The sequence below is a fragment of the Mya arenaria genome, chromosome 7, assembly GCF_026914265.1.
Source record: "Mya arenaria isolate MELC-2E11 chromosome 7, ASM2691426v1".
Classification (NCBI taxonomy): domain Eukaryota; kingdom Metazoa; phylum Mollusca; class Bivalvia; order Myida; family Myidae; genus Mya; species Mya arenaria.
This window is the reverse complement of record NC_069128.1, coordinates 34,272,622-34,289,765: the sequence shown is the minus strand read 5'-3', so window position 1 is coordinate 34,289,765 and position 17,144 is coordinate 34,272,622. Positions and strand designations below refer to the sequence as shown.

Genomic DNA, 17,144 nt, shown 5'->3' with positions numbered 1-17,144 from the left:
AAAACGAAGGCGGGCCTCTTTATTTAGGGCATTGACTGCCCTTTGTTGTTTTTAAAATGATGTAGTAGAAAAAAATATATTTAATTTAAGTCTTCATTTTAAGCAAAATGTTGCCTTTCGACGTAGCCGTGACATGACGTTATTTATCACGTGGTATACACACACTGATACACGCATGGAGGAATTGAATATTCATCTGTGATAGCATTGGAACGTTGTCCTAGTGTTTCATAGATTGTATAGCGTACTAAATTCCTGCCTATAGCCAATAATTATGTCCCCCGCCGACCCGTCTTTCCGGTGTCGCACGTTGACCCGTGAGTTATCTATCATTTCCTCATCCAAGAAGTCGGGGTAGTCCTGAGAGACATATTACAACGATAAATGTTTTCCTCCATAGTTTATAGTGAGGATAGTTGTTTGTTTTTCAGGACTACTCGTGAGAACATTTAGCTTATTTAGATTCAACTGACCGTTCAGAGGCAGTAACCCAACGTTTACCAACAATAAGAATTGTGATACAATACATCAAAAATACAATGAAAGATACCAGTAGTCGAAAATTTAAAAATAAACCCTGTCTAGTGGTACAAGGCAAGGACCCAAACGTGAATGAACTATAGACATAAACATATTAACATCACATACACAAATACAAAGACGCAGCTGAATTGAATTATGTGTCAGAAACATTAAAGATTCAATAAAACATGTATCCTCCACCATCTGAATGGTGGCCAATAAGTCATGTCTGCGAGACAATTAAGAAGATATATGGAAAATGTTTCATACACACAAGGCCGATACGCTTGTGTCTAATCGCGTTCGTAGTTATTTATAAATGTCTAACCTTAGACTGGTATCATCTGTTTCTTATCAGGTATGCGCGTCAATATGTAAAATATTTCAAACACATCACTTTTCCATTGACAAAGGGTGATAACGACTAGCGACTAGTCTAATTGAAAAGTCAGCGAACAGTTTTTTTTTGTTATTGCCGTTAAGGTCGTGTCTTATGGCGGTATGTTGCAATTGTTTGGCCTTGATCTTTGTGCCGGTACACAGTGTATCCTTCCACTGTCAATCAGCTTGTATCGGTACACTATGGATCCTTCCACTGTCAATCAGCTTGTATCGGTACACTATATGGATCCTTCTACTGTCAATCAGCTTGTATCGGTACACTATGGATCCTTCCACTGTCAATCAGCTTGTATCGGTACACTATATGGATCCTTCCACTGTCAATCAGCTTGTATCGGTACACTATGGATCCTTCCACTGTCAATCAGCTTGTATCGGTACACTATGGATCCTTCCACTGTCAATCAGCTTGTATCGGTACACTATATGGATCCTTCCACTGTCAATCAGCTTATATCGGTACACTATGGATCCTTCCACTGTCAATCAGCTTGTAACGGTACACTATGGATCCTTCCACTGTCAATCAGCTTGTATCGGTACACTATGGATCCTTCCACTGTCAACAGCTTGTATCGGTACACTATGGATCCTTCCACTGTCAATCAGCTTGTATCGGTACACTATGGATCCTGCCACTGTCAATCAGCTTGTATCGGTACACTATATGGATCCTTCCACTGTCAATCAGCTTTTATCGGTACACTATTGATCCTTCCACTGTCAATCAGCTTGTATCGGTACACTATGGATCCTGCCACTGTCAATCAGCTTGTATCGGTACACTATGGATCCTTCCACTGTCAATCAGCTTGTATCGGTACACTATGGATCCTGCCACTGTCAATCAGCTTGTATCGGTACACTATGGATCCTTCCACTGTCAATCAGCTTGTATCGGTACACTATGGATCCTTCCACTGTCAATCAGCTTGTATCGGTACACTATGGATCCTTCCACTGTCAATCAGCTTGTATCGGTACACTATGGATCCTTCCACTGTCAATCAGCTTGTATCGGTACACTATGGATCCTTCCACTGTCAATCAGCTTGTATCGGTACACTATGGATCCTGCCACTGTCAATCAGCTTGTATCGGTACACTATGGATCCTTCCACTGTCAATCAGCTTGTATCGGTACACTATATGGATCCTTCCACTGTCAATCAGCTTGTATCGGTACACTATGGATCCTTCCACTGTCAATCAGCTTGTATCGGTACACTATGGATGCTTCCACTGTCAATCAGCTTTTATCGGGACACTATATGGATCCTTCCACTGTCAATCAGCTTGTATCGGTACACTATATGGATCCTTCCACTGTCAATCAGCTTGTATCGGTACACTATGGATCCTTCCACTGTCAATCAGCTTGTATCGGTTCACTATGGATCCTTTCACTGTCAATCATCGGTACACTATGGATCCTTCCAATGTCAATCAGCTTGTATCGGTACACTATGGATCCTTCCACTGTCAATCAGCTTGTATCGGTACACTATGGATCCTTCCACTGTCAATCAGCTTGTATCGGTACACTATGGATCCTTCCACTGTCAATCAGCTTGTATCGGTACACTATATGGATCCTTCCACTGTCAATCAGTTTGTATCGGTACACTATGGATCCTGCCACTGTCAATCAGCTTGTATCGGTACACTATGGATCCAGCCACTGTCAATCAGCTTGTATCGGTACACTATATGGATCCTTCCACTGTCAATCAGCTTGTATCGGTACACTATATGGATCCTTCCACTGTCAATCAGCTTGTATCGGTACACTATGGATCCTTCCACTGTCAATCAGCTTGTATCGGTACACTATATGGATCCTTCCACTGTCAATCAGCTTGTATCGGTACACTATGAATCCTTCCACTGTCAATCAGCTTGTATCGGTACACTATATGGATCCTTCCACTGTCAATCAGCTTGTATCGGTACACTATATGGATCCTTCCGCTGTCAATCAGCTTGTATCGGTACACTATGGATCCTTCCACTGTCAATCAGCTTGTATCGGTACACTATGGATCCTGCCACTGTCAATCAGCTTGTATCGGTACACTATGGATCTTTCCACTGTCAATCAGCTTGTATCGGTACACTATATGGATCCTTCCACTGTCAATCAGCTTGTAACGGTACACTATGGATCCTGCCACTGTCAATCAGCTTGTATCGGTACACTATTGATCCTTCCACTGTCAATCAGCTTGTATCGGTACACTATGGATCCTGCCACTGTAAATCAGCTTGTATCGGTACACTATGGATCCTTCCACTGTCAATCAGCTTGTATCGGTACACTATGGATCCTTCCACTGTCAATCAGCTTGTATCGGTACACTATGGATCCTTCCACTGTAAATCAGCTTGTATCGGTACACTATGGATGCTTCCACTGTTAATCAGCTTGTAACGGTACACTATGGATCCTTCCACTGTCAATCAGCTTGTATCGGTACACTATATGGATCCTTCCACTGTCAATCAGCTTGTAACGGTACACTATGGATCCTGCCACTGTCAATCAGCTTGTATCGGTACACTATTGATCCTTCCACTGTCAATCAGCTTGTATCGGTACACTATGGATCCTGCCACTGTAAATCAGCTTGTATCGGTACACTATGGATCCTTCCACTGTCAATCAGCTTGTATCGGTACACTATGGATCCTTCCACTGTCAATCAGCTTGTATCGGTACACTATGGATCCTTCCACTGTCAATCAGCTTGTATCGGTACACTATATGGATCCTTCCACTGTCAATCAGTTTGTAACGGTACACTATGGATCCTGCCACTGTCAATCAGCTTGTATCGGTACACTATATGGATCCTTCCACTGTCAATCAGCTTGTAACGGTACACTATGGATCCTGCCACTGTCAATCAGCTTGTATCGGTACACTATTGATCCTGCCACTGTCAATCAGCTTGTATCGGTACACTATATGGATCCTTCCACTGTCAATCAGCTTGTAACGGTACACTATGGATCCTTCCACTGTCAATCAGCTTGTATCGGTACACTATGGATCCTTCCACTGTCAATCAGCTTGTATCGGTACACTATGGATCCTTCCATTGTCAATCAGCTTGTATCGGTACACTATATGGATCCTTCCACTGTCAATCAGCTTTTATCGGTACACTATGGATCCTGCCACTGTCAATCAGCTTGTATCGGTACACTATATGGATCCTTCCACTGTCAATCAGCTTGTAACGGTACACTATGGATCCTGCCACTGTCAATCAGCTTGTATCGGTACACTATGGATCCTTCCACTGTCAATCAGCTTGTATCGGTACACTATGGATGCTTCCACTGTCAATCAGCTTTTATCGGTACACTATGGATCCTTCCACTGTAAATCAGCTTGTATCGGTACACTATGGATGCTTCCACTGTTAATCAGCTTGTAACGGTACACTATGGATCCTTCCACTGTCAATCAGCTTGTATCGGTACACTATGGATCCTGCCACTGTCAATCAGCTTGTAGCGGTACACTATATGGATCCTTCCACTGTCAATCAGCTTGTAACGGTACACTATGGATTCTGCCACTGTCAATCAGCTTGTATCGGTACACTATGGATCCTTCCACTGTCAATCAGCTTGTATCGGTACACTATATGGATCCTTCCACTGTCAATCAGCTTGTATCGAATTCTTACTCGTTCTTTCTTGCTTAAATAGATCGGAAAAATAGTTTTCTGTGACCGTTGAAAGCAGTTGATCGCGTTCGGTGCGAAGATCATCTGTTCAAACTTCGTAAAAGAAGCATATCCGGATCCTTATTATTGTGGATAACTGATTGTCCAAGAGTCTGGAACTAAGTCAGACATTGTTACAATATCTGTTTGTACCTCGTAAGGCTCATTTTTAGGGCCCTTTTCCTAATACATCAATGATATTGCTTGTCAAGTTCAATCATCCATTCGACTTTTTTCGGATGACACTACCTTATATATTGTTGTAGATATCCCTTCCGTTGTTGCCGAGCAACTCAATTCTGAAATGGAAAGGATTCATAAGTGGGCTGATAGGTGGCTTGTATCATTCAATCCATCAAAACACAGACACTTATCAGTTATCCAATATCAGACCCTTGTCTCTCTAAATATTACTGTTAGATCAGAGGAAGCAATTCTTCAGAATGATATCCAGATGAGTTCAATACTCAATTCAATTCAATTCATTTTATTCAAGTGAAAAAAGGCCACCGGCCCAAAATACACAAAATGTACAAATACATAGTATTGTAGTTGCAACATAAGATTTACATATTTTTCAAGTCTAACAGATGGCATACATATAGATTGTTAACTTCAATATTGTATTATCATTTTCAGTGGACATTAAAGAATAGAAATTATTTGAATTATTACCAAATGAATACTAATTAAAAAGATATTGTCTACGAATAATATCGAATTCAGGACATTGAAAGAATAAATGATACTCACCATCAATAACTGTCAACTTTTGATTCAGACAGTATATACAAAACCTCTCATCCTGTGGAATATTTATATATCTTCCAAGTTCCATGTTTGGTTTATGGTTTGAGCAGCGAAACACAGAAAACGCAATCTGATATATTTTAATGAAATTTCCAGATGTATGTACCTTTCTGTATTTAATAATGTTTTGTAATGTTTATAATGATGACACCTTGATGACCCACTAATGTCGTTATGCTGGTTTTGGATGAAACAGTCAATTAACAGTTGTCTAAAAGGATTTATAAAAACATCACTATTTCCTACATCTTGAGCAATTCAAATGTTTCCAAATCCGTATTTGAATAACAAAGATTTAATATTGGATGCTCAACAATTTCGCCCGGCGTCACCTATCGAGTTTAACATTTTGTAGCAGTGTTTAGGGTATCTATGATTAGACATAGTTAATAGCTAAAGCTGCTTACACCATTATTTAATGCAGTTAACAAAATAAGTAACACACATAGGAAGACGTCCACATTCGCCCAGAGTTATACATGAATTTGTAGTTCTTTTAACATACAAATGTCTCTTGCATAATTTATTTTTAACTGTCTCTATGGTACCAATATATTTATATCCCTAAATCTGCGATTCATAGCACAAAGTTGGCTTAACCATGCCATCAAAGAGTAAAAATAATTATTTTGTTGGGAATGCTTCAAAATGTTTCTTATAGATATATATATTGAAAAAAATGCCTTCAGTGCTTGTGCAGATAATTTATCATGTGCTGCGCTCCACGATCATTGGGTAGTAAGTAGTAAACCTATGTATTTGTAGAAAGATGCAGTATTTATTTGTGTGCCATTAATACCATTTTTCGTAGTTTCTTAGCGGTCCGCCATTTCTGAAAACGATTATTTCAGTTTTATCTGAATTAACTTCCATGCCAGTATTTGCACAAAATTGCTCAATAACATTTAAATGTTGTTGTAAGTTGTTCGCTGTTTCCGCACAGCTAGCTACATCATCGGCGAACATTAGACATATAATATAATTAATTTCGTTTGTAATAAGTATTCCGGAACCACAACTCTCTCGTAACATCGTCGATAGGTCGTCAATAAAAAATGCAAAAATAGTCGGGCTTGACTTGTCACCTTGTCTCGTCGCCCTATATTACATTTAAAGAATTCGGCAATAGTTGTACAGGCGTCATTATCAGATTGCGCGTCAGAGACCCCATTTGATACTTTAACACAAGAGTACAATGTGTTATACATTTGCTTTAAAACATGTAAGAACTTTCCATTGATACCCTTTGGAAGAAAATCTGGTGATTAATTTTATCAAACGCCTTACGAAAGTCGACATATAAACAATAAAACCTACCCCTATTTTTGTATATACTTTTGAACCATTGCTTTGAGACAGAGTATATTATCAATGGCGTAATAACTGTAGGCTGATGTTTTGTTAATTTACAATTTATTGAGAAATTGAGACCCTCCGACCAACAACTGTATCGTTATAAAAGTTGGTGTAGAGTTAGGAATTGAAGAAGTATTTGGAATTACTGCGTAGGAAATTGAAAATCTATATGATGTCAACAAAATATTTTTCATCTCAAAACCTACACCCTAAAATACAAAAACGAAGCTCTCTGTGCATGCAAGACGACTGGTGTCACATGGTCTCAATAAAGATATCAACACACTGTCCGACTAATATTTTAGCTGGGAGTAGGATATATTATTGGTCCCAGATTTTAGCTATGTAAACTCCACATTGCATTGGTATGACATTTTCTATGCACCCGAAGGAGGGCATGCTAAAATCATACCGTCCGTCAAGTGATCGTTTTCCATATCACGGCTGCCAATCACGTGACCTTTGTTGTGGTAAAGTAGAAAACCTACTTTCTACAAAGTCGACGAGCGCCGGTAAGTTTTCATGTTTTTCACATTGAATCAGAATATTGTGTCAAATTTTAACAGCCATGTTTTAGGGCCCATTTTCCTCGACATGTCGGTATAAATTTTCTTACAGTATTTCCCGTAGTTTGCTTCATTACTTTGCAGAAAGCCTCAATCGAGAGCAAGTGCCTCTGATTTATATGGTAAAATTGGCGAACGAAAATAAGTGGATAAAGTAGGCTTACCTTTATGTTATTGTACATAGTTACTGATGAAAAGAATAAGTGAATACCTGAGAATGAATATGCCAACCTAATTTTTAAATGGTGAATAAAAAACATTATATGATTTGAAAATCCATTTACAGTTAGAAATATAAAACATTTGGTTTTAACATCTACGTAATCTACGTCATTGTTTTTAGTGATTATACGAGCAAACGCTAGTTAAAACCTGATTAACTACAAACCACGACGATTATAAGTATAATGGGTTTACAGATGTTTTAACAGTGGCATTTTCTGTGACAGTGTACGTCTAGAAAGAAACCTTGTTTGCGGAAATACGTACGGCGAAAATGAAGCATTAAAGCAAACCCAAAAAATGTTCAAAGAGACAGGGAAGCAAAAGACATTAAAACAACACATTAATCTCCATTCAAAACGCCAATAGACGCCATTTAAATCCAAGCCGTATCAAGCATCTCCCGCTTCCAAACTTCGCAAAGAAGTGAAAGCAGCTTTGTATGGAAAATCACATGAGTGTGAAAAACGTTGAGAATTCTCCAAATAAAATCTGTAATCGAATAGGAATGCCGTTATGAAAAGAACTTTAAGAATGAGACTCTAGCAGGCGAGACGCAATTATTTAAAGATATTGCCCAATTCAAGAATGGGACTTGACAACAACAACACATAATAACTTGAAATGGTCGAGTATCGTTTGATTGTTCCGTTAACTGAATTACTTTGAACACGTTTGGTGTTAATCCTGACCTTATTTCTTGGCTATCAATGTTAACACAAATCAGCATTAATAGTGAACTAAAATCTTTAAAAAAAACTGCAATATCGTGAACATTAAGAAACTCGAAACAAGTTCTTCCCCTGGTAATAGACGATTTAATGTATAGTTCATATATAACGTTTCACCCCTTCAAATGTTTTGTTTTTCTTATAAAATTACAATATACGAATAATTATAGTTATACACTTGATTTTTGTTTAGATTGAATATATTGTTTCATATACTTGTAGAACCAATGTTTTTTGTCTAATACTCTCATTTACTGCTCAATATATTTCCAAGTAAAATTCGGAGGAAATGTCTATCATTAAACTCACAACTGACAATGTGCAAATTAAAGACTGTAATGTGTTTTTTTCTTTATATATCTTTGAATGTAATACATGAACATGTATGTTCTATTTTCAATATATTTACCTGTTTCTTACAATATATGAACATATTAAACTTCATAATGTGTATCATTTGTTTACTCCTAATTAACAACGTGTACCAAACTCGTTAAGGGATTCTGTATTCAAACCGCACACCAACATCATCTTTTACCTACTTTTACATTTGCCATCGAAAATACAGAATATACATACAGAAAAATACAAGTTAAGCTGTGAAAAATGAGATATTTTAATATTAGCAACGCAAGTAAATTGCCTAAAAATAGTTATCTCGTTACATTAGTCGAACAATATATTTTGTTTTTTTACTTAACGTATGAGATGGAAATAAAAATCGAACACTGGTTATCTTAAGTATTGAAAATGACAATAAGTATAAAATCATATCAATATTACTAGCAACAGTACTTAACAAACAGGATAAACATTGCATAATGGTTCCCTAAATACAAAAAAGCAAAATGAGATAAAAGTTGAAAATGGAAACATAACACAAATATGGCACTTAATATCGTCCCGATATATGTTAAACGACTAGACTAAGTATGAAACCAGTATATAATCTTTAAAGACAAGCATATGGGCAAGCTATCCTTTTCAGTTAAGCTTGTGCCGTGGTAAAAATGCAAATGTGTATGCCTTTCCGCTCTCGGAAACATAGCTCTTATGTCCAACATGGAAGTTCAGATGGACTTGAAGGTGACATCTTTCATGAACCATATGATCACAAATGTCGAACTTGAGCTGGCGCTTACCATGTATAGTAAACACATATTTTCCGACCCTGTCACGAAGCGAGATTCACATATCGCACAGGCCACCTTTTTTCACCGCAATGGGCGTTGTACCTAAAACGTGTTGTATAAAACATTTAATATTGACATACTAAGGATAGACGAGAAAAAATCATCACATCAAAACATTGTCAAATGAACAATACGTTTTAACCACTTCAAGACTTCGTGAAATCGATCACGGAATTACCGTGTAGTTTCTATAAGAGAAACAGTTCTTAATTCAAAGCAGATAGTTATGAAAAAGTGTTAAAGTAATAATAATGCCAATGATAAATTTATGTCATACAGACAAAGGGTATAGCAATGTTTCATTTTTTTAAGCCGGTAACAGAATGCGTTTCCCATTGCCATTTTATGGTGATTCTGAATGATATATCTTTCAGCATGTTTATATACATGAGAAATAAAGAGTAGAAATACAAATCACACACGCCCTAGTTTTATGCAGATGTCAATGTATATAACAATATAGACAAACCCGTTCATTGTATATTATTCAAAATAAATGTCAACCAGAGGCGTCTGAAATCGACGACAGTATAACATTATTTGACACAACATCGGTACTTCTCATGCTGCCGATGTCGTCTACGACGGACACTCAACCCTGACTTGCTCCGGAAACCTTTCCAGCTGAACGCGCAAAACCTCTGTTCAGCTTTCATGACTGTAATAAAGCGTTAAATATGCAATAGTACTCTAAAGACATACCGATCTCCCATCTACTAGGTTTATAAATGTTCATGAAACAGTTAGCCTACTTTATCCTTTAATAGTTGTTCGCCTACTATATCATTTTTTTCAAAAATTATTTTACTCTTCTTTTTTGGAACTTTCTGTGAAAATAAAAGTTTCCGTATACTTTATAAATATCGTGTTGACATTCTACTTGAATAGTCATTATTTGAACTGCCCTAGGGGTGACATATTGGAGGAAAAAACACATCGGTTCGCCAATTTTACCATATAAATCAGAGGCACTTGCTCTCGATTGAAAACTTGCTGCAAAGTAATGAAGCAAACTACGGGAAATACTGTAAGAAAATTTATACCATCATGTCGAGGAAAATGGGCCCTAAAACATGGCCGTTAAAATTTGACACAATATACTGATTAAAGATGAAAAACTTGAACACTTACCGGCGCTCGTCGACTTCGTAGAAACTAGGTTTTCTACTTTATCACAACAAAGGTCACGTGATTGGCAGCCGTGCATATACGGGCTGCCACTTTGTCACGGAGGGAGGGATTTTAAAATTACTCGGCACTTACGTTCGGTATGTAATCGGATTGGTTTTAACCGTTTTTGTTACGGGCGTTAAGACTGTTATAAAAAATATTTTTATCAAAAAGTAACGTAGGGTACCAGTCTAACATACATCCGGGAAACTTAAAAAAATCGCGACCAACCTTGATTCGCGGCCATCTTTGTTTTTACCTGGTTATCACGTGAAATGCACGTATCTGCAAAGCTATGACGTCATTTTTACTACAAACTATTTACAATAGTAGATGCTTTCAAACTCGCGAAAAAATGTCTTTAAAACATATTAATTCACTTAAAACAATGGTTAACACTGTAAACAACGTAGTTTTACTAATCCCAAATTAATTGCCATAGAAACCAACCATATTTGCCACATTACATCCATAAAAATTCGCTGGTTATTTCGTCTGCTTTGTATACATTTTATCAATGACGGTCACGTGACCTAAATTATTGTAGGAAGGCAAAACAAAATTATATTTTGTGTTTTCATGACCCATAGTCTTAGTGTCAAAATAAAGAAATTAGTGAGTTTAATTTCTGTTTTAGGTGCATCCCTAAGCAGTGATAAAGCAGTACATGATTTATTTCTAACTGCCCTTAAACATGCTTATGTACAAAATGATCAGAGAGGAAGGCACTAATGTCCTAAAGTCATCTTGAATGTTCAGTTCCCTGAAAATACACTTAAAGAGACAGTTTTGTCTTTGGGGTAAATTATACTATCCCCCACTACGAGTAATTTGACATGATTTAATGTTTATGTTTACAAAATACTGTAAATCTTTTATTACAAGTTAAAATTTTGAAATTAACATTTTTAAAGATAAGTTAGACTGTTTTTCTCAAAAAACAATTGATTAAAATAGTGTTGGCCTAATTAAAACGTGCTGACCTAGATTACGTCAGAGCTCGCGAATCAAGGTACTAGAATCAAGATGGCGGCCTAGTTTCAGTGTCTGTACTCTGTTGACATTATTTACGTGAACTTTTGACCGTTTGTTCTTAAATACTTGTGGAAATATGGATAAATAAATGGCATGTCTGACAAAAGTAATTAAATTATTTCATTGTTTTGCTCAACTTTATTATTTTTTATTTATTCCTTACATCCGCGAATCATGGTTAGTCGAGGATAATGAAAACTGTATTTAACATCTTAAATTGTGATGATTTTGACTCGTATATTAACTAACCAATTAGTTAATGCACTGAAATTAATCAAACATTATGAACACGGTAAACTTATGTTTAAGATTGAGTTACTTCCCTTCGTTATGATAGTGTCATTTCGTTCGCGCATGATCAGAATATTTAAGATTACTGTTTCTTACTTACAAAGTTACAAGGCAAGTAATTATTGTAAATCTAATCAGAACTATCTCTAGATTACAGTTTTTTAATATGTATGTTCTTAATTATAACGTTCTGGTTTAGGTAGATCTAATGCATCAGTCAGTCCCCTCACCCCCAGGTCCGGGGGTATAGCAGAGATAGTGGGGGGAAATAGGCAGTGTTTTTACCTTCCAGGTGGCACCGCAGTTCAAAGTGAATGTTGTGAAAAATTTTCGCGCCGAAAATAGCGGGATATGGGCCTTACCTAGGATGTCCATGGGTGTGGGGACATTTGGCGGGGATTTTACCAGCAGTTTGTTTCAGAAGGGCTAAGATTTTACCTGGGATTGGCTTCACCCTGCTTGACCAACTATTCCCCCTGACCCCAGGGAGGGGGGGGGGGGTGGAACATATTCATGTCCACCAGGAATCCTTTTGGCAACATGTCAGTGTGGACTCATTTTAGGCATTCAGACTATTCTAAACAGATATTAAGCATGAACAGTCTTACAGATACTTCACAAGATTCAGAGGGCGTTTTAGCAAGATCCTGATGCCTAAAATACATAAACATTGACATTGAACCTGCAAAAATAATTCCACAGGGAACACTTTCTAGGAAAAAAAATACTCATTCCATTTTCAGGTTTATACAAAGAGTTACTTTCAGAAATTAACCATATATATGCAAACAATGCATATAGAATTGATTGTTTGTTTGGCTATTGTTTTTTTTGGAATTATCTCAGGAAATAGTTTTTACAATAAAAACTACCTGTGGTTTTATGACGTGTGTTAGGAACCATTTAAACAGGTTCAACATACGCTCATTGATTTTATTTTGATATAGTACATAAACATTAATAGATACTTATCATACATTGTAAACACTGGAAAACGCTATGTTACTATTTGAACATTTTTGTAAAATCATGATTGGAAGTGACTGGGGTCAGAGTTGACAGCGCATGTTTGAAGGCCTTTGTGCCTCATTTTCTGTGAAAAATACCCAATAATGTCAAGCTGTTTTTAACTACCAATAATAAATATTATATCATAATATGCTACATTTTATTGATCATGCATATGACATGGATCAAAATTGTATCAAAATTTTGCCTATTTTATGATGCAATAAATACAGAGGCAATATACAATAATCTAACATGTCAAGACAATTTAAAATTGACGTTTTCAAAAACATGTTGGTAAGAAACTTAAGCAAATTACAATGTCATATTAAAGGTCAGGTTAAAAAAGAAAAAGTTCTTCACAAGGATGTTTTCATGTTTATCTAAACAGACGCTGACTTTCGCATAAAATTAATAATATCTGACAAATTCTGCAGGTTGAAACCTGTTGGCTTGATAATCCAGGGACTGGCTAAAATACTTCGAGCCAAACGGGATTGCTTACTGAATGTGTATGCCAGATCATGAGATGGCAATGAACGTCTACTTCAAAAGCAACAATGTTAAAAATGTCTTGCCTTGTTTGTACAATAGATATATCAATTATTTTTTAACTTGATTAATGTTTAACAAGATTTTTCATCATTATGTCGCTTTTTCAATTGCATTTTAATGAAATTATATCATTTGATCAGATCTTCTCAATGTACATTCTGATCGATTAACTTTCAATAGCTCCGCCTACTGGCGATGATGCAGTAATTGGATGATACACGGCCTAATTTTCAAATTAGGTGATTACAAATTATGAATTGCTAATTGTGATTATAATATATCGTTACACACAGTACCATGGCTAAGATAGGCACCTTGACTTATATTATAGTTATACAGATCTTGTACCCTTTTCTACAATCTTCATTGTAACCAGAGCTAGCTTGGGTATAGGTACATAAAGACATTGAAAAGGTCAAGGTCACACTTGCATGTTTAACCTTATGAATTGATGCATAAATGTATATTACAGTGTAGTTGTAATGTACAGAGGGATTTAAAACTTGGTACATGTATGTTCTCAGCCATATGCTGTGTGCAAGACAAGACAATGCTTCTCTGAAGTTCAAGGTCACTATTAGTGTTTAATCCTTATGGAGTGCTGCACATATTCACGTATGGGCTGTAACTTTGTCAATACATGAAGGGAATTTCCTGACAAATATATTCAGTATATAAAGATGATATGATTGTGTCATGTGCAAAACACACTTTTCATTTGCTTATAGTTTATTGATAGCTCTTCCTGAATCCAGGCATATAAGTAATTGCACAATCTATTGAATTGGATGGCACTTCAGGGGCATTTGTCATTTATTGTGACAGCTCTTTTGATGAAACATGGATGCCATTCAAGCTATATATATATGAAACTTGGTACATTTATTGTTGATAGTTCTTCAAATATGAGTTAAAATACTTGTTGAGTTATAGTACTCTCTGTTTTTATTTTGAATATTTAGCATGAGCATCTTTTACAAAAATCCGACCCAAGGGCATGCGCGTAAGCCGGTAACAAGGCACATGATTGATATTTTTTCTTGTCATTTTTTCCACAAATTGATAATTTTAGATATTCAAGAAAAAATATCAATCATGTGCCGAGTTACCGGCAACGCAGCATGCTCGAGGGTCGGATTTTTCAATCCGGACCTGAAACACATGATTGATATTTTTTCTTGCATATCTAAAATTATCAATTTGTGGAAAAAATAACGTAAAAAATAGAACGTTTGTACATTTCACAAAATGCGTGTGTGACGTTGTTTACTTATGTTATATTAAAGTGCTTGAATTTTAATTTTAAATCACTAAAAATCACATTTTTTACGATTTTATATTTTCAATTTTAAGTAAGTCTTGCATATAGATATATAGTTGATTACGCTTTATTGAAATAGCATTATATCATTTTCATAAACCATGCAAAAAGAAGTAGCACGTAGTTGCACATGGCTCATCTTACATTGGGGGTGTAACATGGGTTTTCCAGCACTGGTCACATGACCTAAAACACATGTCCGATATGCAAGAATACACTTAACTTCAACATTAATATTATTAAACCTGCGTCTTTTTTAAGTCTCTTTCCAACTACATGTTTATTTATTAACCTTGAAATGTTACCAAGGATTGAAAGTAGCTAATGCTTTTGTCATAGTTCATATATTACATAACATGCACCCTCTGGTACAAGTCATGTGACATCATGCTCATCACATACAGGCAAGAAACTGTCCTCACGCAAGCAAATGTGCGCCTCTGATGCTGACAGCAGGTACTGACATACAGGCAAGAAACTGTCCTTACGCAAATGTGCGCCTCTGATGCTGACAGCAGGTACTGACATACAGGCAAGAAACTGTCCTCACACAAATGTGTGCCTCTGATGCTGACAGCAGGTACTGACATACAGGCAAGAAACTGTCCTCACACAAATGTGCGCCTCTGATGCTGACAGCAGGTACTGACATACAGGCAAGAAACTGTCCTTACGCAAATGTGCGCCTCTGATGCTGACAGCAGGTACTGACATACAGGCAAGAAACTGTCCTCACACAAATGTGTGCCTCTGATGCTGGTACTAACATACAGGCAAGAAACTGTCCTTACGCAAATGTGCGCCTCTGATGCTGACAGCAGGTACTTACATACAGGCAAGAAACTGTCCTTACGCAAATGTGCGCCTCTGATGCTGACAGCAGGTACTGACAAACAGGCAAGAAACTGTCCTCACGCAAATGTGTGCCTCTGATGCTGACAGCAGGTACTGACATACAGGCAAGAAACTGTCCTCACGCAAATGTGTGCCTCTGATGCTGACAGCAGGTACTGACATACAGGCAAGAAACTGTCCTTACGCAAATGTGCGCCTCTGATGCTGACAGCAGGTACTGACATACAGGCAAGAAACTGTCCTCACGCAAATGTGCACCTCTGATGCTGACGGCAGGTACTGACATACAGGCAAGAAACTGTCCTTACGAAAATGTGCGCCTCTGATGCTGACGGCAGGTACTGACATACAGGCAAGAAACTGTCCTCACGCAAATGTGCGCCTCTGATGCTGACAGCAGGTACTTACATACAGGCAAGAAACTGTCCTCACGCAAATGTGCGCCTCTGATGCTGACGGCAGGTACTGACATACAGGCAAGAAACTGTCCTCACACAAATGTGCGCCTCTGATGCTGACAGCAGGTACTGACATACAGGCAAGAAACTGTCCTCACACAAATGCGTGCCTCTGATGCTGGTACTGACATACAGGCAAGAAACTGTCCTTACGCAAATGTGCGCCTCTGATGCTGACAGCAGGTACTGACATACAGGCAAGAAACTGTCCTCACGCAAATGTGCGCCTCTGATGCTGACGGCAGGTACTGACATACAGGCAAGAAACTGTCCTCACACAAATGTGCGCCTCTGATGCTGACAGCAGATACTGACATACAGGCAAGAAACTGTCCTTACACAAATGTGTGCCTCTGATGCTGGAACTGACATACAGGCAAGAAACTGTCCTTACGCAAATGTGCGCCTCTGATGCTGACAGCAGGTACTGACATACAGGCAAGAAACTGTCCTTACGCAAATGTGCGCCTCTGATGCTGACAGCAGGTACTGACATACAGGCAAGAAACTGTCCTCACACAAATGTGTGCCTCTGATGCTGGTACTGACATACAGGCAAGAAACTGTCCTTACGCAAATGTGCGCCTCTGATGCTGACAGCAGGTACTTACATACAGGCAAGAAACTGTCCTTACGCAAATGTGCGCCTCTGATGCTGACAGCAGGTACTGACATACAGGCAAGAAACTGTCCTCACACAAATATGTGCCTCTGATGCTGACAGCAGGTACTGACATACAGGCAAGAAACTGTCCTTACACAAATGTGCGCCTCTGATGCTGACAGCAGGTACTGACATACAGGCAAGAAACTGTCCTCACGCAAATGTGCGCCTCTGATGCTGACGGCAGGTACTGACATACAGGCAAGAAACTGTCCTTACGCAAATGTGCGCCTCTGATGCTGACGGCA

The 17,144-nt window shown here is 37.8% G+C and overlaps 1 protein-coding gene across 1 annotated transcript in view; it reads left to right on the top strand.

Annotated features, from left to right (window-relative positions):
• LOC128241088 (mucin-2-like) overlaps positions 1-17,144 on the top strand; it is a 32,628-nt gene that overhangs the window by 6,408 nt on the left and 9,076 nt on the right. Inside the window, exon 2 of the mRNA XM_052958071.1 lies at positions 15,324-15,375. Coding sequence (XP_052814031.1) covers positions 15,324-15,375 — 52 coding nt within the window. The remainder of the gene's footprint in view (positions 1-15,323; positions 15,376-17,144) is intronic.